This window comes from Bombyx mandarina, chromosome 25 (genome assembly GCF_030267445.1).
Source record: "Bombyx mandarina strain Sakado chromosome 25, ASM3026744v2".
In the NCBI taxonomy this organism is placed as follows: domain Eukaryota; kingdom Metazoa; phylum Arthropoda; class Insecta; order Lepidoptera; family Bombycidae; genus Bombyx; species Bombyx mandarina.
Window position 1 is genome coordinate 6,058,416 of NC_143231.1, and position 21,692 is coordinate 6,080,107.

The 21,692-nt window shown below is 35.6% G+C and overlaps 2 protein-coding genes across 6 annotated transcripts; both read right to left on the reverse strand.

Moving 5' to 3' along the window:
* Positions 1 to 4,899: 4,899 nt before the first annotated feature.
* Positions 4,900 to 10,417, reverse strand: LOC114240388 (uncharacterized). Of its 5 annotated transcripts, none has more exons than XM_089738637.1 (5): positions 10,051 to 10,417; positions 8,667 to 9,976; positions 8,413 to 8,592; positions 7,695 to 8,019; positions 4,900 to 5,028 (listed from the first exon to the last, which is right to left on the reverse strand). In XM_089738637.1, exons 1-5 carry the CDS (start codon positions 10,271 to 10,273, stop codon positions 4,985 to 4,987), a joined length of 2,082 nt encoding a protein of 693 aa, XP_089594763.1. In that variant the 5' UTR covers positions 10,274 to 10,417; the 3' UTR covers positions 4,900 to 4,984. The 5 variants fall into 5 exon arrangements, with proteins under 5 accessions (XP_089594763.1, XP_028026707.2, XP_028026710.2 ...); XM_028170906.2 differs by having other exon boundaries at positions 7,695 to 8,592; positions 10,051 to 10,233; positions 10,304 to 10,400; XM_028170909.2 differs by having other exon boundaries at positions 7,695 to 8,592; positions 8,667 to 9,931.
* A 396-nt stretch (positions 10,418 to 10,813) lies between these two features.
* Positions 10,814 to 21,680, reverse strand: wdb (serine/threonine-protein phosphatase regulatory subunit widerborst). Its single transcript, XM_089738644.1, has 9 exons — positions 21,263 to 21,680; positions 20,764 to 21,046; positions 19,751 to 19,947; positions 18,567 to 18,761; positions 16,699 to 16,889; positions 13,616 to 13,829; positions 12,567 to 12,686; positions 12,259 to 12,488; positions 10,814 to 11,972 (listed from the first exon to the last, which is right to left on the reverse strand). The coding sequence occupies exons 2-9, from the start codon at positions 20,900 to 20,902 to the stop codon at positions 11,870 to 11,872; spliced, it is 1,389 nt and encodes a 462-aa protein (XP_089594770.1). The 5' UTR covers positions 20,903 to 21,046; positions 21,263 to 21,680; the 3' UTR covers positions 10,814 to 11,869.
* Between the last annotated feature and the right edge of the window lie 12 nt (positions 21,681 to 21,692).

Here is a 21,692-nt window from a genome sequence, read left to right on the forward strand (position 1 = left end):
GCGAAGCGAGTAGCATATCTCAACTCACACTCACAATTCTTCATTTTTCACCGTATAGAACGTAAACTCGATTTGATTTTGATTTATTCATTTACAATTGAACAACTAGGAAAAAAAGATGAAAAGATATTTTGGAGGGACCGCGAGGAGCTAAATTGTGTGAATTGTTTTATTTTGTCTATTTAATGTTTCTTAGTTAATGCGTATTTAATATTTCTTCGTGTATAAGTGTAATTTTGAGACCGTCCTGGCCTAAAGGTTAAGGCGTCCGGTGTATTCGTATCTTGCAATGCACCGGTGTTCTAATCCCGCCGGCGGGTATCAATTTTTCTAATGAAATACGTACTTATCAAATGTTTACGATTGACTTTCACTGTAAAGGAATAGCATCATGTAATAAAAATCAAACCCGCAAAATTAATTTTTGTAATTACTGGTGGTAGGACGTCTTGTGAGTCCGCACGGGTAGGTATCACCACCCTGCCTATTTTTGCCGTGAAGCAGTAATGCGTTTCGGTTTGAAGGGTGGAACAACCGTTGTAACTATACTGAGACCTTAGAACTAATATCTCAAGGTGGGAGGCGGCATTAGCGTTGTAGATGTCTATGGGCTCCGGTAACCACTTAAGATTAGGTGGGCCGGGAGCTCGTCCACCCATCTGTGCAATAACAAAGTAACGTGGGTTTATTAACTGTTTAGTATCTGTGAAAGTGCGAAAATTTAAAAAAATTAAACAAATCCGCTGGACGTAGCTTCTCGAAGTCTTCGAAAAGGTCCACTGAAAAAAATCTCAGTATATAATCAGCATTTTGCAGAGATTATATTTTATCCCATATTATCTGATCTCATTTCATTTCATTCCATGCCAATTGATTAATGCTTCAAATTAATCAAATCCATTTCACTCCATATTATCATTTTTCATAAAAAAAGATTAGGCTCTATGGCATGATACTTTTGCCTCTCTAGTTGGAAAAATAAAACTACTAAAGAAATACTCGATCGAAACGTTAAAATCCACTAATTTGTAACACGCACTCGCACAAATGTCATTCGTAGTACTCATTTCGGTAAAATTACTCGGTTACGAGATCACAACGTTAATATGAACTCGCACTCACAAAATAACACCGAGTACGTTTGCCGCTAGGGGCGCTGTTCCAATTGCATACAAATTTGAGCAAACTGGCTCGCTAGTGAGAACGTTACAAAACTCGCACTAAGCACACTGGATACCACAGTGCACGATGCTCTGCACTCAGCTGCAGATAGGAACAGATGGCGGTGCACTATAAAAAACAAACTGTTTCAAGGCCATGACCACGACCCTCAGTAATGAGGAAACCGACGCAAGGAAGAGGAGGAGTTGGGTGGACGAGCTCACAGCCCACCTGGTGTTAAGTGGTTACTGGAGCCCATAGACATCTACAACGTAAATGCGCCACCCACCTTGAGATGAGTTCTAAGGTCTCAGTATAGTTACAACGGCTGCCCAACCTTCAAACCGAAACGCTGCTTCACGGCAGAAATAAGCAGGGTGATGGTACCTACCCAGGCGGACTCACAAGAGATCCTACCACCAGTAATTACGCAAATTATAATTTTGCTGGTTTGATTTTTATTACACGATGTTATTCCTTCACCGTGAAAGTCAATCGTGAACATTTGTTGAGTACGTATTTCGTTAGAAAAATTGGTACCCGCCTGAGATTCGAACACCGATGCATCGCTCAACACGAATGCACCGGATGTCTTATCCTTTAGGCCACGACGACTTCAAAACATACCACGACGTCATACAAGTTAGTTCCATAATGAGTGTGCGCAATCTTTGAAGTGTCAAATAAATTAAAGGAACACATGTTTATACCTAAAATTTATTTTATCGCCGTTACAAGGTGTTATTTTTTCCTCGATGAGGTTGTGATGGAATAATGTAATTTGAGGAGCATCTGGTTGAGACTGCTGACCTTAAGATAAAGGGCCGAAACTCTTTACGGATCACAGTAAGACGACGCGATCTAACTTAAAGCATAAGTGCGATGGCACCAGACACGTAAAGTAGCTTCTGCTTTAATATCACAATCAAAAATATGGGAATACAACAAAGAAAAAATTAGGAAAAAAGGAAGCCACGATGGTGGATAAAAAGAGTTGTATAGAAGTAAGAATATAGCGTTGTATAGTTTTAATAATTTTACTGCAGTATCATCAATTTCTATTGCGAGTTGCACCCTGAGGCGATATACCCGTCTCAGATGGACCCTGTTTTCCAATTACAGCACAAGAGCGCATTATGCGGCATAATGCTCAATGTTGAATGTTTCAACTACAGCAACGCTTCGCACAATTGAACACTCTCAAAAGTAATGCTCTCGCGTGATACTCCCAATCGATACCGACTCGATTGTGCGATTATGCCGCATAATGCGCTCTTGTGCTGTAATTGGAAAACAGGGATAGTCTCCTTTGACCGCGTCGAAAAATGACAAAATGGTTCTACGCACGGAGGCGAATTTTGCTCATTCGGCGGCGTCTGAGATTGAGGATCCCGTCTCCGGTTGCGCTGCCTCGGGTTGAGCGGCTATCTCGACCCGGGACTGCTGCTAATGGATACTCTGCTTTAAAGATATTTAATTAGACTAAATAGTACAGTTTATAAAATTGAGGCTAAGGGATTAGGAAATGGGTAACGAGAGGGGAAAACATTTTTGAAGTGAAATTTCTAATACGACTTCCAACAAGGTTGCGTTAAACGTTTAATGCTCCTGGATATGGGGTATAGAAAGAGACAGCGAGAGTGAATGCGTGGCTCTCGAAAGTTTTTTTTAATTTTTTATTGCTTAGATGGGTGGACGAGCTTACAGCCCACCTGGTGTTAAGTGGTTACTGGAGCCAATAGACATCTACGACGTAAATGTGCCACCCACCTTGAGATATAAGTTCTAAGATCTGAAGTATAGTTACAACGGCTGCCCCACCCTTCAAACGAAACAAATAGCCCAAGAGCCCGCGACAGCCAGACCTTCCTTATTTTATAAAAGCTGAAAGTTTCTCTGTGTATGTCTCCAACACAGGTAAGAACGACCCCCGATTATAGAGTTTCGATTGTGGTTACTTGGGCAGGTAACAGGCAGTAAAGGTATATAAAATAGTACCTTAAATTCGTTAAAGTATAAAGGTTTTTTTTTTTAATATTTACTCCAGAATATCTTTAGAAATCATGATATCCGTTGCCGGACACTTTTTCCAGTTGTTACCCCCTGCCAGACACCCCTAAACTTTAATAAATTTTAATTATACTTTCGTTATACTATAAAAGCTAAATTTTATATATGTTACTTAGGGACTTATAAAAATATGTTACCCCAATAGCCGGACAGTTTTAATGGTTCTTACATCTTGCCAGACACATTGAGAGCCCGCTGTAGGTGCGAGCGCGAGGTAGCAACTATTCAAGCGGGTGTGAGCGAGATAGAGTGCTTAATCTATTGTGATCTTTTAAGATATCCAATAAAAAAAATATTTTATTACGTTCATAGCAATATTATAGAAAATAAAAAATGTTATTTTAATATTATAAAGTACAAACAAAATATTATATGTCAAAGAAAAATATTTAATCGTTCTTATAATTTTCCTCATTGTCGTCGATATTGAAATTCGATTGAAATCGTCGATTTTTTACAGAAACTGATGAATAAGGCGATATTGATATCGCCTTATTCATCAGTTTCTGTAAAAAATTAAGAAAAATTATACAATTTGAATAATAAAAAAATTATGTACAATAATTTGTCATAATAATTACATACCTGATTGAGTTTTGAGCGAATCTCTAACATAACTCGGTAGTAGATCTTAGCGTGTGCCAATCTACCACAGTCCTCGTGACGGGAACGGAATCGGGAGCGCGACCGAGCTTCATAATGACGGGGCGGTGGTCTGAATCTAACTCTGAAACTACTTCGATCGAGTGTAAGCGCAGAGTTACGTTTTTTAATAACGCTATGTCGAGTATATCCGGGCGATGCGCGATATTTAGCGGGTAGTGAGTCGGGGTTAGCGGAGCGATGATATCGAAGGCGAGATCATCGACTAACGCGTCGAGCCGCCTGCCATTCGGGTTATGGTGTGTGAGTTCCACCTAATGTGTTTACAATTTAGGTCGCCCGACAGAATGACAGAGCTTCCCATGCCGAGTAGCGCCTCGATATCACTGCTTAGAACGGATAAATCCTATAAACGACAGCTGATGTGCAGTAAAAGATCACAATAGACTAAGCACTCTATCTCGCTCACACCCGCTTGAACAGTTGCTACCTCGCGCTCGCACCTACAGCGGGCTCTCAATGTGTCTGGCAAGATGTAAGAACCATTAAAACTGTCCGGCTATTGGGGTAACATATTTTTATATGTCCCTAAGTAACATATATAAAATTTAGCTTTTATAGTATAACGAAAGTATAATTAAAATTTATTAAAGTTTAGGGGTGTCTGGCAGGGGGTAACAACTGGAAAAAGTGTCCGGCAACGGATATCATGATTTCTAAAGATATTCTGGAGTAAATATTAAAAAAAAAAACCTTTATACTTTAACGAATTTAAGGTACTATTTTATATACCTTTACTGCCTGTTACCTGCCCAAGTAACCACAATCGAAACTCTATAATCGGGGGTCGTTCTTACCTGTGTTGGAGACATACACAGAGAAACTTTCAGCTTTTATAAAATAACGAAGGTCTGGCTGTCGCGGGCTCTTGCTCTAAAAATTACATTACTGTGAAGTATTTCGAATATTGAAAAGATAATGTAGTATATCCCCGCACCGAACTCAATATACCGAAAGATCTAGATGAAAAAAGTAGTGTCGAGTATTGAAATAAAACAACTTATATAAACTTTGTGCATATTATAATTAAATGCTTTAACAATTTATTAAATAAAAATGTGCTGTTAGATCTGGAAGTATGATACTAATGTTATTTATCCCAAAGTATAAAATACACCAATACTGCTTTAAACTCTGAAATCAAAATTAATTAATATTTTAAAAGTTTTTAAGAGACAGCAACGTAAGAAAACGTCGCCGATGAAAAAGAATGTAAGTGCCGGTGATTTACGGATACGATTAGGCATAAAATCGCAATCAGATTATTTTTAAGAAAAAGCACTTTGCATTAGGGGTACACACGTGATGCGTGACTTCACGATCTCGAACGATGCACGAAAGAATCCACTGGCTGCCTTCATTATGAATTGTTCACGAAATATCAAAATTACAAACAGTACATCGTTGCATTTCGCTTAAACATGAATGTTATTTACCGCTTTGTTACGATAGTACATACCTCTTTTTGGCAATGTTTACATTTATAACTATAATTATACAAAAGACAAAAGCAAATCTCCCAAAAGATACGAGTATGTCTGATTTTGCCGCCCTCTATTGTGGCAGGGGGATACTTAACGGACCCATCTCCACGTATAGTAATCGGCAAACTTCTTGAGCAAATGACCTTGACTGCGCAGAACCGAATTTTAGATCACTTTGGTGGTGAGGGTGAGGCGCGACGGCAGGGGAAATCGTATCGAGCGCGTTATTGGTAGATCAGTCGAACCTTGCGTCCCGCACTGCGCCCTCATTCCGCTTGCTCCCAAAAGTACGCTTGCGTACAGTGGAAAGTCTATCGTTATTAATCGTTAAGTTATTTGTTATAATTGCTTGTGAACTTTGTTGCCATTGCTATTTGTTGAGTGTTTGTTGATTTTTTATATAACATACACTATGCCGTGACAAACTGGTGTAGTACTTAAAAGAAAGGGTAGAAAATTTGTGTACGACGTATATTGCTTCTTTATAAAACAGGGGAAGAATGATATGGAAAATTTAAAACAGACTTCGGAAGCAACAAAAACATCAGTGAGTACTGTTAGGTGCATTATTAACGAAGCTAAAGGCTCTGGCTTGCTCGCCGTGTTTCGGACTCCGGGTAAGAAAAGATCAGGGAAGAAGAAAGTTACCGGAATGGATAGTTTCGTTCAATCTGTAATAAAAAGATGTAATCATAATAACTACATAACAAGCAGCGAAACTCCGTACCGTAGAAAGGCTTCGAAAAAATTAAAGAAGATATAAATTTTAATGGCTCGGAATGAAGCTTACGACGAATTATGAAAGAGCTAGGCTTCAGATGGAAAAAAAGAACAGAAAATAATCGGAAGCTGGTAAATGAAAAGAGTAACATTCGATTACTACGAATCGAATATCTTCAAAAAATAATTAATTATAGACAAAAAAGAAGACCGAATCGACCGAGTTGTAAACTACGCCGATGAGCCCTATGTCGACTCATCACGATGATAGCGACTCGGGTGATGAAAACAGTGATGATGATGATGGTCAAGATTATGATAACGAAAAAAAAAATTACAAATACCAGCTTCGCTTCAACTGAACCAAGACCTGGCAACAGCTCTAGTTTTGACTTAATAGAAGGAATATCTATTTTACCCCAAGATTAAATTATTACAATTATTAACCTATATGTTTTGTTGATGTTCTAATAAATATATAAATAAATACATATGTTGATTTTAATAATTTAATAGCATTATGACGCAGAGTAAGTTATGTTTTTGCACGTGAGTGTACCATGCGCAAACTTACCCCCACTACGTCAACAAATGCTCAAGAAGTTTGCCGGTTATTATACGTTAGGAACTAGTACTGGTACCACTATCTTGTATATTCTGGCGCATAGCAGTCATGCATTCTAGTTTTGAGTGATCCAGTCGTTATTACATTGTAGACTTGGACGTCACGATTTAAGATCACTGACAAGATTTACCTTTAGGGTGACCGTTTAATACGGGTTGCAGACCAAGAGCTAAGCTAAGGTAGTTTAGCTTAGCTCGCATAACTGACGCAGTTTTTCATACTTGTGTGCAGACCGCAAGCTATGCGAACTAAGCTACCTGAGCTAAAAACATGCTAAGTTAGTTGTGTAGGCCGATGCGCAGCTACACGAGCTAAGCTAAGCCCCTCTCGCCCTCCCCGTACGCCCTTCGCACATACTTCGCCAGTGCTGTCCAGTGTCCTTTGTCGTAGGCACGGTCGTTTTGTTGCGAACATGGAGCAATTTATTGAAATTATTAAACAATTTCCTGTACTATGGAACTGAACTCTTGTAACACGATAACATAACTGAAAATGTTTACCATCTAACTCGTAAAATACAAGTTCTAAGCTCTCCACTTGTGGGCCGAGATTGAATGTGTTAACATATACAAAATCTGGAATGTCCTTTTCTTAAATAATAATAAGTCTGTATTCATCTTCTTTTTCTATGTGTACCGTATTCATCATCGGAACTTTCTTCATCGATTATACTCATAGCGAGCGTCGTCCGACTAATTGAACTTCGCAACACTGACTGAGCTTTGGCTTAGCTCTTGGCGTGCACGCCATTTATTTCTAGCTTAGCTTAGCCTAGCTTGCTTATTTTAGCTTTGGCATAGCTTAGTTTTCGGTCTGCAACCGGCTTAAGACATGGTGATGGGCCTTGAATCCGTTAGACGATACACGCCCATATAAACAGCATACTTGAACTAAGAGCGCGTTTAACCGAATGATGGTGGTGAAAAAAACATAAACAATTATCACCTGATATAATAGATGTCCTCACTCACCACGGACGACTGATGTGTCATTACGTAACACTTTAGTCGGAAGCACTGCATCATGTAACTCGCCAGAATTTAACAGTGACGTACTTTCATTTTTTTTAACACTATTCACAAACGGTGTTACCACGTCCATTTCATCCGAAGTCATCTTTTTTAGTATATTCCCCTTCTTCGTTTCGGTTGGGTCGTCTTGTCCATTAATTACTTTACCGTGAACAGCATCCTTAACTACGTTCTCAGCCAGTATGCTACATTCATCCAAATCTTTGTTCATTTTAAATTGTTGATTATGTTCCTCGTTGTTTTCTATTGTTAAATCTTCTGTGCTCTGTCCAGAAGAATTATTTGCATTAACTTCATTAATCAAAATTTCTTTTACGGAATCAACATCTTCACTTAGCTTCCCACTATTATTGCTTGGCGGGGACACTGATTGGATAGCATCTTCTCTTTTAAGCTGTTTTCTAGGTTCACTCTTGTTATAACCCAGAGGGTGTAAATTTACTGACGAAGGAGGACTGCCATCCAAAGATAGCTCCATAGATGTCAGAATACTTTCATCTCGACTGAGATTAGATACAGCTCCGTCAGGTACAATGTGAATATTTAACACTGTTTTACACTTTTGTGCTTCAGTTTCATTGTCGTGACGTGCGGAAATATCGGAATTAGGTACAGAATTACTTGAGAGTGTATTATTAGATTTAAATTTGTTTCTAACCAGAAATCCTCGAACGTGAGCTTGAATAATTGTAGCTGCACTTGATAACGTGGAAGAGTCGTCTGTAGATAATGACAACGATTTTTCTTCATTTACTGTTTGAAGAACAGTGTCCATTCTCGTTAAGCCTATGCCTCTTCTGTCTTTAACGATATTCAAATTAGTAAACTCATTTAATTCCTGGAACGCAAAACTCGTTTAATTAAAAATTTACATTCCAAATTGGCAATGGCACTTGTCGTCTCTTAACTCACCTTTTTCTCACTATCATCTTCGAGCGAATTAGTTCCATCGTGTGAATCGCAAGTTGATGCTCTACTTTTGAAAAGAAAAGAACGAAAAACCTTTTGAATGGTTATTGCTGCTGTCTCAAGATCCATACTTGTATTGGGCTCGACAATGTCTACATGAGAGGCGTTATCTTTCATTGCTTCACTTTCAAAGTGTGTCACAGTATCTGTTCTGTCTGTCGGTTCTTCCAAAATTTTATGAATTTCCGATTCAATACTATCATCGTTCTCTTTTACTGCAGATAAATTTTCATGCGATTGTAATTCGTTTGTTGTACTGGAATCAATTATTGAATTTTTTTCTAAGGCAGCATTAGGAATTTCATTTGCAACAGTTATGATATAGTTTTCTGATAGATTTATTTTCTCAAAAGTCGTGTCACAAGTGTCTTCAGAAATAATTGTTTTTTGTTCACTTTCTGTAATAGCGTTTATAACTTGATTAGATTCATTGCCTTCTTTCGATATATTTGTACTCGTTTCACCTTCAGTTATAGTATCTGCATCAGAAAGCTCAGTACCAGGAACTTTTGAGTTGTCATTTGGTACTTCTTTTGATCGATTTTCCTGACCGCACACGTCTTCAATATTTGTAGTAACAGGCACTACAACTTCAGCCATTTTATTTGCGCATTCAGACTGTTTAAATTCATCTTGAGTTTTAGGAATTTCCATTTTTACTTCTTTGTCCAGTTCCTTCATTTCACAAGTTATTTGATTAATACTTTGCATTTCTGCTTTATCATTCGAATGTTTTGAGGACACAATATCACTTGTCAATTTATGGCTTGGCTCATTTTCCCCATTTTCATCATCCTTTCCTAGTGCATTAGTGGTATCTAAGTTATCACCTTCAATCTCATTGATTTTTTTTTCACAATTAAGTACACTCAACTGTGAAATAATTTCTTTATTTGACGAATCTACATTGATATCATCTGATTTTATTTTTGTTGGTTTTTCATTTACTTTATTGTTCACTGAACCTGAGATAGTTTCATGTAAGATTTCCTTTTTCAAATTTTCTACTGAAATCAATTCATCATCATGTGGAATGGGTGATGATAGCACGACACATTCTGCTTTAGTTGGTAAAGGTTTATCTTCAATAGAAGATGGCGTAACTGACTCTGAAAAGTTTTTATCAGTTATGATCTTTTCAGTCTTCTCACTGGCCTTATCGTATCTTTGTCGACGTTCATGGGCTTTTTGCCTTATTTTTTCTTGCACTATTTGAATTTTATCATTTAAGGAAATTACATTTTTCACGATTGCTGAAAATTTATTTGATTACTTTCTTTTTATAAATTTAATTTACTAATTAATAATTAGAAATCGATTTACGTACAAGTTCCATTCCTAATTTCTAATAACTTTGACATATGAGCAGCACAAAAATCATAAATATTTTCTGGATTATTTTTAAGAACTTCTTTGGATAGGTCTTCCATAAGTTCGACCAGACCTGAAGGCATCTTAGGTACCGGAGTTGTTCTAGAGTAGGCACGGGAACCCGTTACCCGCATTATGACTGAAAATTTTAATATTAAACTTTGCTTATTTAATTCCATGGTAAATTATTAGTATTTTTAAAAACGAACCTGTTAAATCGTTCAGTACTTCACACTGTCAATGCCGCAGCAAGACCGCAAGAGTTATGACTATGGGAAGGGATAAAGGAATGTTTGGCTTACGTCGTCATGGCGATTCGCCATTAGAACTTGATTTTCTTGGCTATAATTATTGATCGGATTGAAGTTCATTGTACCATAGGGTGCAAGGTCTAGTAGGGTTGATGACTTGTTAGTTGTTACTAATAATAAATTACTCCATCAAAGTTGAATTCAAAACAAGGTATATCAACTGTTATGTATTCTATTGTTCTGATAATGTAATTTTTTAATTTTTTTTTCAATAAATTAAAATGAAAAACGATGAACAATGTAAATTTTTTGTGTATTTTTCACGTAATTTGCGCAACTGAGTTATCTCTAGGGTAAAAGTCAACACCGGGGGACAGCATCAAACAGATAGGACGAGCAAATTTAGCATACGCTACACGGCCGCTGCAGGGCTTCTAACTTTACAAAAAGTATACGTAAAGAATTAAATTCTGTGAGTCAACTTTTTTATTTTCATACTGTGTTCTATAATAGTAATTTATATATAAGATCATATATAATTTTTGCAATGTTAATACATTTTACATAACAAACATTTCCATAGTGTACATACATACACACGCAGTGGTGCTAGTTCGCGGCGCGTATCGGTATATACAGAGGCGCGGGCGCCGTAAGGCCCGCGTCGCTCTACAAGTGATGATAGAAAAAAAAATTACTACAGTAATATCATACAAATTAATGACTATTCCCTTAAAAATTATTATATCTACTTTTAGCATCTTTCTACTCCAATATGATCAAATAAACGCTTCAGTATAACCGAGCCGCGTGCGTGACACACGGATGGTCTCAAGCTCGATTCGACGACTCTGTCCGATCACGGTGTCCTATTCCCGCAACTATGTATAAAAATCACACTGCTATAAATTTATAATAAATAAATGCCTATTTACACTATGTAACTAACTATACAAAATGATGGTACGTCGAGCATCTAATTTTGAACAGAAATTTGATACGACGATCTACAGGGCATCGGCTCGAGCTCCGGGCTCGTCGCCGAGACTCCGAACACAGCACACTAGACGATACAATTTTCAAATTTCTTAACAATTTTTGTACAATTATTCAGCCAAAGCCAGGTGCATGATTAATACATTTTATCCGTGATCATGCATCAATTATACATTTAAGTTTAAACCTATTAAACGATTTAACAACATTGAAATCCGTAAATAAACGCACGGGGCGGTTCTGCCCTCGCACGAGGACGAAGCGGAGGACGCGGAAGATGCAGAGGATGCAGGATGCGGAGGACACTAAGGACGCGGACACACGAGCACGAGGCGCCCCGACTGAACCGAACGCACCGACACATCGGCACACTCGAACGTACGAATCATCAGAGGTATAAAAAATTAATAACGTCGTTAACAAAAGTGTAATCGAATAGAAAATATCAATACATAACTGAAAGTAAAAAGGATCGCATTTAGTAAGACGCGGATGGAGGCGCGGATGGGGGCGCGGTCGGCGAGGCTATCACTTGGCGAGCGGCGCCGCGTGTTGCTGTCGCTTGTGGCTGATCTCCAGCTCGCCCAGCCGCTTCCACAGCTCGTCGCGCTCCTTCTCGCGCTTCTTTTCTCTGCGCGAACGTTTTAACAATATTAATATCACATTACTTTTTCTATTCAAGTAAGCTAGTTCAGAAACAAGAGCAGCAAAGCTGCAATGCCTACGAGCGACGGTGACCTTTTATCATGAGACGGGTTGCATTCTTGTGCACCTCGTTTAACGTGTTGAGTATATGTCGTAAAAATATATATAAAATACAGAATATAAATTTCTATTTTGGATAGTTTTTTAATAATATAAGTTAGTTTATGGATCATTATAACTAAATAAAACCAGATAGTTGAAATTTAACGCACTTCTGCCTTTCTGCTTTGTAGCTAGCTGTGAGTTCGTCAAATAGTTTGGAATTCATTTCCATGAATGTTTTGAGCACATTGTAGACGAGGGCCACGATTGTTTGGTTCCAGTGCTCCTTGCTGATTCGGTACAACGCTGGGAACATTATAGGCATGATCACATGGTTGTTCTCTTCCATCAACGACATTATATACTCGTTATTCCAGAAATACAAAGCCCTCTCAGCTACCTGTAAATAATTTCACAATATAAAAGAATATTTTTAAATAAAGTATTTTATTAAATCATAACAGATGATGATAAATACCTGAAAATGAGGACTGGAAACACATTTTGCAATTTGCCGGAACAGTGGTTCTTGGATTTTAGCAAATTGTGCAGGCTCAATTACATCCAATATTTCTTCAATCTCGCCCAAAAACATTACCTTTATAATTAATAAATTAAAATTACTATATACTCAAGTTATTTATACATATACATAAATAGTAAAGTTAGATACAAATGAACATATTATTATTCATCTATTCCTTTTGTAGGAAGTGTACAGAGTATAGTTTTTGAAAAGAACACTAGCTGTAAAGTGGCAATTATTGGACTTTCGGGCTATGTATTATTTAGATAACTTTCATTTCTTTATGTAGAGATGGGTAGCTGAGCTCATGAGAGAAGTGGTTACTGGAAAATAGAGGCCATAGGATTTCTTTATTCATGGGAATACTTTACACTCAAGCCATCTTTCATGTCATCCTGCATCATTCTTCGAAATATGACGGATCTTTTAAAATATAGAAAAACCCACGTATCAACATGCTTGTTTCGTAAAAAAGTCATGCAAAATAGGATAATCTCGAGAATCATTACATTTCATTGCATAAATGAGTGATCGAGCTTACGTCCACCTGGTAATAAATGGTTCCTAGACCCCATAGACATTACAACATGACTGCTGCAATCATCTTTGTGACACGAAGTCGCAATATTATGGAATAATAACTATTCAACACTTCAACCCGGAAAGAATGACTGTATCGCAGCAGAGATAGACAGGCTCTTGGTAAGTAGGTGCTAGTTTACAATGCGCCTTACTACCAGTAAACACAAGTTGACAGTTGCAGTAAGCAGGTATAACAGTCAGAGAATGCTGCCGCCTGTCTCCTCGGCGAATCGTTTGGACACCTTTCGTGATACCCACATGAAAAGATGGGGTGGTTCTATTCTAGACGGACTGATTATATCTTGGGTATGATTCCCCACACCCAGTATCCTAATGTTTTTTTTTATTCTGTTTGTACAATAACAAAAATAGATAAAACCACATTCGAATTCCATTCGATTTGAATAATAATGTGTTACCTCTTTCTGTGAACAAGTCTTCGGCCAAAACTTGAGTAGTCCACGCACAACGGGCTCCGTGAGCGTAGCGTCCTTCTCGAGGAACTGAACCACGCAGTAGGCAAGCTGAGCGTGGTATAATGACAAGCACTTCACCTTGTGCAGAGGCAGTAGCACCTTCACCAAAAATTGTTTGTGCTCACTCTTCAACGGTAAGGCGAATCCGTTTATTATACTGTAAAATAAAAAAAATATTAATCTCAGGGAATGATCCAAAATAAATTATTTATGATTAAAGTTTTATAGTCATTCAGCATGTCAATTTTATTACATTTTTGAACCGAATTGTGATGAGCGCAGTCTTGTGCCCCAAAATTGAATCTCAATAGTTTATTTTGTTTAAACTACTAACGGAAGTAAATTTACAATATATTAGGTCCTTACATATGAAATTAGAGTTTTGTCGTACTGACCACTCTGAGATATCTCCTCTTTGGATAAAAAATCCAAATTCAAATTTATAAATTCATTTAGCTGGTACATTTGAGTTTTGTGAACAGTCATTCATTTGTTTTTTCCTCGTTATTTTTTTCTTTGGCGTCGCTTATTACCGCACAATGGAAAACATGAAATATCGGTGTATTTACGAGTACGATTTCTACAGTGGCACCAGTGCTACAGAAGCAGCTCGAAGGATTAATGATGTGTACTACACTAGTGTCGCAAAAGAAACCACACTACGTTTTTCACGTCTAGTGTGGAGGCGGATCCATCACAAAGCACTTCAGAAATAGCTGCAGGCTTCGGGGTAAGTGATGAAACTGTATTAATCCACTTCAAGCAAATCGGGAAAGTAAAAAACTTGAACGATGGGTACCTCATGAATTCAGTGAATCGAACTTGCAAACACACGTCGACTGCTGTGTTACTTTGCTCAACCGACACAATAATGAAGGGATTTTAAATCGAATTACTTGTGATGAAAAGTGAATACTGTACGATAATCTGAAGTGCACGTCGCAATGGCTGAACCCTAGAGACCTAGCCGAATTCTGCGCTAAACAAAAATTGACTCGAAAAAGTTACTTGCGAGTGTTTGGTGGACTAGCGCCGATGTCGTTCACTACAGCTTTCTAAAATCTGGCCAAAAGATGACGGCTGAAATCTATTGTCAGCAGCTGCAAACCATGAAGGAAGAACTAGTTGCTAAACAGATCGGTCCGAGATCCGAGATCGATCAATCGCTCTAGGCCACTGCTGCTCCACGACAACGCAAGACCACACACTGCACAACAAACCACTAAGTTACACTACGATGAACTACAATTGGAATGTCGGCTACATCCACCATGCTTCCCAGACCTTGCTTGATTTTATTGATTCTCGGCCCCATGGTTTTTTTAGTAAAGGGATCAATGAACTACCTATGAGATGGCAAAAGTGCATATATAACAATGATGCATACTTTGATTAAATAAATATATTTTACAAAAACATAAATATATTCCTCCCGTACAAAACTCCAATTTCGTGTATAAAGACCTATAATAAATTTAAAAAATTCATAAGATTACAATTTGTTTTCAATGCTTCAATCGCGTTAATGATGAGATTTGTCTTATCAAATATGCTATGGGTCAAAATTATGCTATCTGCGTGGACGTTGTTGCATGACCTTTTTTTTTATCATTATTAAAATCAGTTTAGGTAAATTGGATTTCAAACTTGTCTTAATCAGGCGTCATCTGTCATCTTATTATTTTATGTAAATATTTTAATTCAATGGAAACTGAATACGACCGTATACTTATTTAATTATGATAATGAAACGAAAACTATGTGTTACCATAAGATAGGTATAACTTTTTCATCTAGAGTTGATTACATGGTGCACGGTGCTAGTATGTAAAAATGCTACTGTGATATTAGCAAGTGTATGTAAATTTGTTTTTAGATCGTACATGTAATATGTTGGAAAACATCTAAACTAACTTGGTAATGACTTTGTGAATAAAAATTGAGCTTAAAACCATGTTTTTTTCTTTATTATTGTCCCTATTCTACTAGGAATGGTCAGTGCATAATATATCTGTTGTAATTTAAATTCACTACTTTATGGTTGATGCCAGGTATTAAACAAGGAGTATTAAATAATAAATTAGGTGATATTAATAATACTTTTAAAGGATGGTTATTAGGTAATAAAAGTAGCCTTAGCTAGAGGCAGCAGTCTTATACCAGTATCAACAATTGATAGATAACATACCAGACAAATTAACATACCTATGTTATATATAGCGACACCAAATATTGCTAGTATTTTTTGTCAGAAATATTTTGTATACAGGCATTAAATACGTAATGCTTTACAAAAATATGTGCCTGTCAGAGGGATTTCAACCTGGATGATTGTGGTTTGAATCGAGTAAGCCGTATGTCTTTTCTTTTAGGTCACAAAGACGTTTATGAAATGAATTCAAATTCAAAAAGTCTAATTATTAAGACTTTTTCTTATTACATACTGGTGTATATTTTAATAATCATTCGAAATTTGTACATTTTTTGTGCTCAAAAAAACTTTCAGTGTAACCTATAAATCAAAAATTTTAAGGCATTTATTTTGATTTGAGTTATGAAAACAGTATCATTAATATGCTTATGAATTATATACATTGCAATATTACAAAAAGGTGCATATAAAAATTAAATATTGATAAGACATAACTTTTTGTAGGCATTTAAATCCTGCTATTGTCATAAATTCAGATTTTTGTAGGTCAACATTGATAAATTTAGAGACTACTTATTCTAAAAATATATCAAACATGATCAACTTCAATATATATTAGATATCATTACATCTGAAAATAATTTGAGCAACAAACACCCTATACTCTCAAACAGATTTTTCCAAGGAGTTCCTGCAAATTGTTATTATTGTGTGTCGAACACAAATCACAGATATGATCAGTTCTGCTATTTTATAAATAACAAATAATATATTTTATAAATTATATTGTAAATAATTTATTATTTTATAAATAATAAATTTAAAAATAATTTTATTACAAATATATTAACAGTAAAATATTAACTAAACTAACCTTCCCAATATTTCTAGCAGTTCACCAACACCATTGAAGTGTTCAGTTTCATAGACAAATCTCAAAAATATATTATTGATCTGTTTCCGTATAAATGCTCGCAGACCCAAAAATTTTCCATAGATGCGATGTAGCACGGTTTTCAGAAAATCGCGCTCGCGCGGATCTTCAGAGTCGAACAAATCTAAAAGCTAAGAAACAAAACATTATTAAGCATTCAAGTAAAACATTTCAAATTTAGATTATTGTCATATACAGTCAAAACCGTTTACTGCGACATCATTTAGAACAACATGCCGGTTATAACAACTTAGAACAAAGGTCCCGGCTGAATGCCATATGACCGCCTTATTAAAAACATTGCTTTATACGACATTGCTTATAACGACATACCTCATAAAACGACCACATTTTACTAATATTTCGGAGAATTAGATCTGTTAGAACGACCGGCTAAGCTGTATTGTAAACAATTTGAATAGGTATCCACATTTGTCTTCAATGGCTATTAAAATCAGGAAAGAAAACAATAGGATTTAGTTTAGTGTAGGGTCTTTTCTAATTCTTAGAAACAAAACACGTGCATGCAGTAGAGTCAAAGACCGCTTCTTCATATCTCTTCAGTTAGTTTATTACTTATCTATACACAAAACGCACCAAAACTTTGTGGAGTTATTCGTGAAACTTTCAAAATGTCGCAAAGAAAAATAAAACAAATTAATATTGAAGAAAAATCGCGTATTATGTAAATATGTTTTTCCAATAATTCCCTATCGATTTGTTTGTACTTGCACGATACACATTAAACATCACCGGTTGTTACGACTATCGGTTTTTACGACTGAATATGAGCAGTCCCTTCGATGTCGTTATAACAGATTTTGACTGTACTTAAATTCCATAAAGACTTTATTGTAATGATATAAATAGAAAATTCTGTAGGAAAGTAAGTTGTTATAAATATATTAAATCGTCTAATTAGAAGTATATGTTGTAAACATGTAATTGTATATAATAGTTTAAAGTTTAGTTTTTTCCAAACATGCTATGGTATATTTTTTATTTAAATTTACCAAAACATAACAGATCTAAATTTTTACATTTTTTAACAATAAACGATTACTTGTTTAAACGGAAATGACCATTAAAAAAAGGATTTGAGTTGCATGATTATTTAAAAAATAAAGTTACAGCATAACTTAAATTAAATTATTGAAGCAGTAGGTAAATGAAAAACTCACTAACAGCTTGAAAAAAGTTAGGAATTCATCATTATAGTAGTTAGTTCTTGCTAATGAAATATGGAACTGATTTAACAAAAAATTTAGAGGTTTGCTAATAGTAGACAGAACAAAAGATCTCCTTTATTAATTTATAGCTTATAGACATCACAGCATGAATGCAGCCAAACACCTAATTCATATGAAATCAAAATCAATTACATTACATAACAGCTGCCTCCTCCTTGACGATGGGAGGTATGATCCACAACAGAAATAGGCAAAATAGTGGCACCTACCCTTAGGTACAAAAATAAACTAATTTTTCTTGAGCATAAACCTTTAAATTTTCTGTAGATTAAAAGATCAACAATTAATGTTTGTATTTTAAAAAGCTTTTCTTTTTATTACATTTCTACTTATTAAAAATAGAGTGAGAAAACCAAATTTAAAGGTATTTATAAATCAATTTAGAAGATCATTCGCAGCTGCTTTTTTTATAGTTACATACACTTCACCAACTAAGACCATTACTTTTTTGGTAAAATTAATGGAATTTATGCAATTTTAGCTGTTTCAATAGACTTGGTAATTGTGAATTGTGAATAAATAAAGGTAAACTTAAAAACATATTTCAAATGACAATACCTGTAAAACAAATTTTTGATCGATAACCTTCTTGCCTATAGTAGGTTGGAAATCAGTTGACTCAAGGAAGCGCAGGAAGAATTCGTAGACTAGTTGAAGATGGGGCCATGACGCCTCCAGAGTCGGATCATCCTCTTCAGGATCAAAATCAGGGTTTTCACTTGGAGGCAGGGTGCGGAACAGATTTGCCGATATCTAAGTGAGAGAATGTGTTAATGGTTCAGTATACATGTTAACAGAGTTACAATTCATGCAGAATTTTTCATCTTGTGCTAGGTAACAAACATAGCTTCACAGAAAAAAAATTGATTACCACTACCTAGTTTGTAACAGTGTCAATCTCAAGTGATAAGACAGACATAAATACATTATCTGCAAAATATGTTTTTTTATTTAAATATGTTAAATATGTTATGTGTTATAGCAGATCTACTAACTCTAGCAGAGTTACTACTAACACTATTAAATTCACATTAGGAGCGTAAAAAAACTGTTGATAAAACATCACTTGCCTAATTGTGGACAAGATACATTAAAATTTCACATTGTTGGAAAACACTAGAGCTATAATTTTAGTGAAAAAGATGATATTTATAGTGACACTAATGGTACCTACTTATGATACCACATACAAAATGTATTTTTGATACATTTTGAATTTAATAATTGTAAGTTAATTTCCAACAATGGCATGTTCTTTTGTTACTTTCGAAGGCAGTTGTGCTTATAGCCCACCTTTTAACAAGTGGTCAGTATTACATGTAAACATCAACAATTCAAGGGCCACGGTAGAATTGCTAGCTACTGCTGAAGAATTTTAAAATTACAGAACACAAGGAAGGTATATCAAAAATGTCAAGAAAAACAGAAAAAAGGATTGCTATCTGGAGTTAATTGGCTTATACCATCTACCTCTCTATGGTATTAAACTTACTAATGTTTCTCATTATGGACAAATAGTTTTAAAAATATCTTGACTGTGAGAAAATTTCTGACAAAGTCCTCACTTAAATAATTTTATATAAACTGGAATTAAATTTCGTTTGGCAACACTTCTTGCTTTGTTTGTAATGTGAATTCAGAGTTGATGCATTACTTTAATACTCTTTTTTTAGCCCTGTTACCATTATAATAATACACTCACTAGTATATTGCTACACCTAAACAATTTTTTATTGACTTACCATTTTTATAATTTCTGGATAAACGGGCTCTGTAAGTACACCGCGGCCACCATGAATGTACTCAACAAGTTCATTCAGTGTAGCACGTTTGATCTCTTTGCCTTTCAAATCAGCAACAGGATCCATGAAATCAAACGCCACACAACATTGTCGGAGTTTACGGATGAACAATTCCTCTTGTTCACTGCTTGGGACATCTGAAATTAACATTATTGTACACTAAATAATATGCAGACTACTATGATTTCAGTTCCATTTTTTTTTACAAAATCCATTAGCAAAGATAGTTAAGCTACATGTAATGTGGGGTTGTTACCAGAGCCCAACATCACAATATAAGTGCCATCTGTTTTAAGAGACAAGTCAAAGTCTCAATTACACTGGAATAATTCCTATTCTTCTCTTCAAAGAATAATGCCTGTCTAATGTGACATAATTAAGCAGGTCAATCATGCTAACCCATACAAACTAACAATACAACATACACAATCACTAAGAAATCCACTCCAATCTAATAAGCCCACTTTACCAATCTTCAGATTATCAATCCCACTTCCCATAATCATTTTGATACTATGATTACAATTTCATCTTAATAAAAATAATTTCCTATGTTATTAAATAATATTATTTGTGTTTTTTTTATTCAAAATATATTCATACGTTGGTTTATTTTAACTTAAAATATTAGTTAACATATGAGAATAACTACTATTTTAAACTTCTTACGCCTATGGTTTAAGAATTGTGTGATAAAACATAAAACAAACAGTTCAGATTGAGGATTCCAATAAGTTTCAGAAACCAGATAATTAATTAACCTTTTATCTAATGAACTGTAGGATATCACAATTTAAATAAATCTCTAGTCCTTTACTAATTTCACTTCTTAATAGACAAATAATTGTTCAGTTGTAAATAGTTTGATGTAAACATTAGAAAAAAAAAGTTATGAAAGTGCAACTCAATAATAACTTAAATGAAAAACTAGGTTATTACACACATAAACTTACCTTTTAACAATGGCAATGCTTGTAGCTCCACATCTTGCGTATTACGATAACGAGAGGAACCCTGAGACTTCTTAGTCTTTTTCTTCAGTGATCTTTTAGCAAATGGATCAATCCTGTCCACAAACGTTCCCGAAGACATTTTGGCAATACGAAAGCGTCCCAAACGACTAAAGCTACACGGTGATCAATGCAAAAGATTTGTTGTTTCCGATTGTGTCATGATCTGGCCCAGTATACGAGATGAACGCGCACTTCCCGTAAGGTCGCAGCACAGTATTAGATCCTAAACAAACATTCCTTCGTCACACATGACGGTAATGGAGTGGTCACACTCAGGCCATTCTTTATACACTTCAAGATTCCACAACAGTTACGTAATTTAAATAGTTCTATTTCATTAATATTACACAAATAGAGAAAAAAATAATTCGGTTCACAGTTTCGGTTTTAGTTTCTAAGGCGTGTCACGAATAGCAGAAGGTAGAAGTCATATACATACAAGCCTCGTGTAATATCAGCCGGTCAGTCAATGACAATTATTATTTCTCAACAAAAATCACGAAAGATTATCCAAAGTTTTACTCGTAATAACACACAAAGTAACGAAACAAAAAAACTGTGGTTTCTCGTAAGTGTATTCAAAACTGAAGCTATGATGACACGATGTAAATTTTAACACCAAAAATCCATCACCGTATTCTCGCCATCGCTCACCATCCGTTTCGACAATGAAACAGAACGCATTTTATCGCTACACTCAGAATTAATTTAAGATGTGGCACTTTATTATGACAAATCAAAGTTTGTGAGGCGTTTTTCACTTTGTGAAGCGATCAATTTATAATTTTTTTCAGTAAAAGATTATCATCACTGGTTTGCTGCGAAAACGCTACACTCTTAGAAAAGTACCTACTTCTGAAAATAGATGG

Coding starts and splice junctions, on each gene's coding strand:
- LOC114240388 (XM_089738636.1), bottom strand. CDS start 10,273: ATGGAATTAAATAAGCAAAGTTTAATATTAAAATTTTCAGTCATAATG. Junction 8,593..8,666: donor AAGATGATAGTGAGAAAAAG/GTGAGTTAAGAG, acceptor TTTGCGTTCCAG/GAATTAAATGAGTTTACTAA. Junction 5,029..7,694: donor TGACACATCAGTCGTCCGTG/GTGAGTGAGGAC, acceptor TTTTGATTTCAG/AGTTTAAAGCAGTATTGGTG.
- wdb (XM_089738644.1), bottom strand. CDS start 20,902: ATGTCTTCGGGAACGTTTGTGGACAGGATTGATCCATTTGCTAAAAGA. Junction 19,948..20,763: donor AGCATTGCCATTGTTAAAAG/GTAAGTTTATGT, acceptor TGTTAATTTCAG/ATGTCCCAAGCAGTGAACAA. Junction 12,489..12,566: donor TTTCCAGTCCTCATTTTCAG/GTATTTATCATC, acceptor AATTATTTACAG/GTAGCTGAGAGGGCTTTGTA.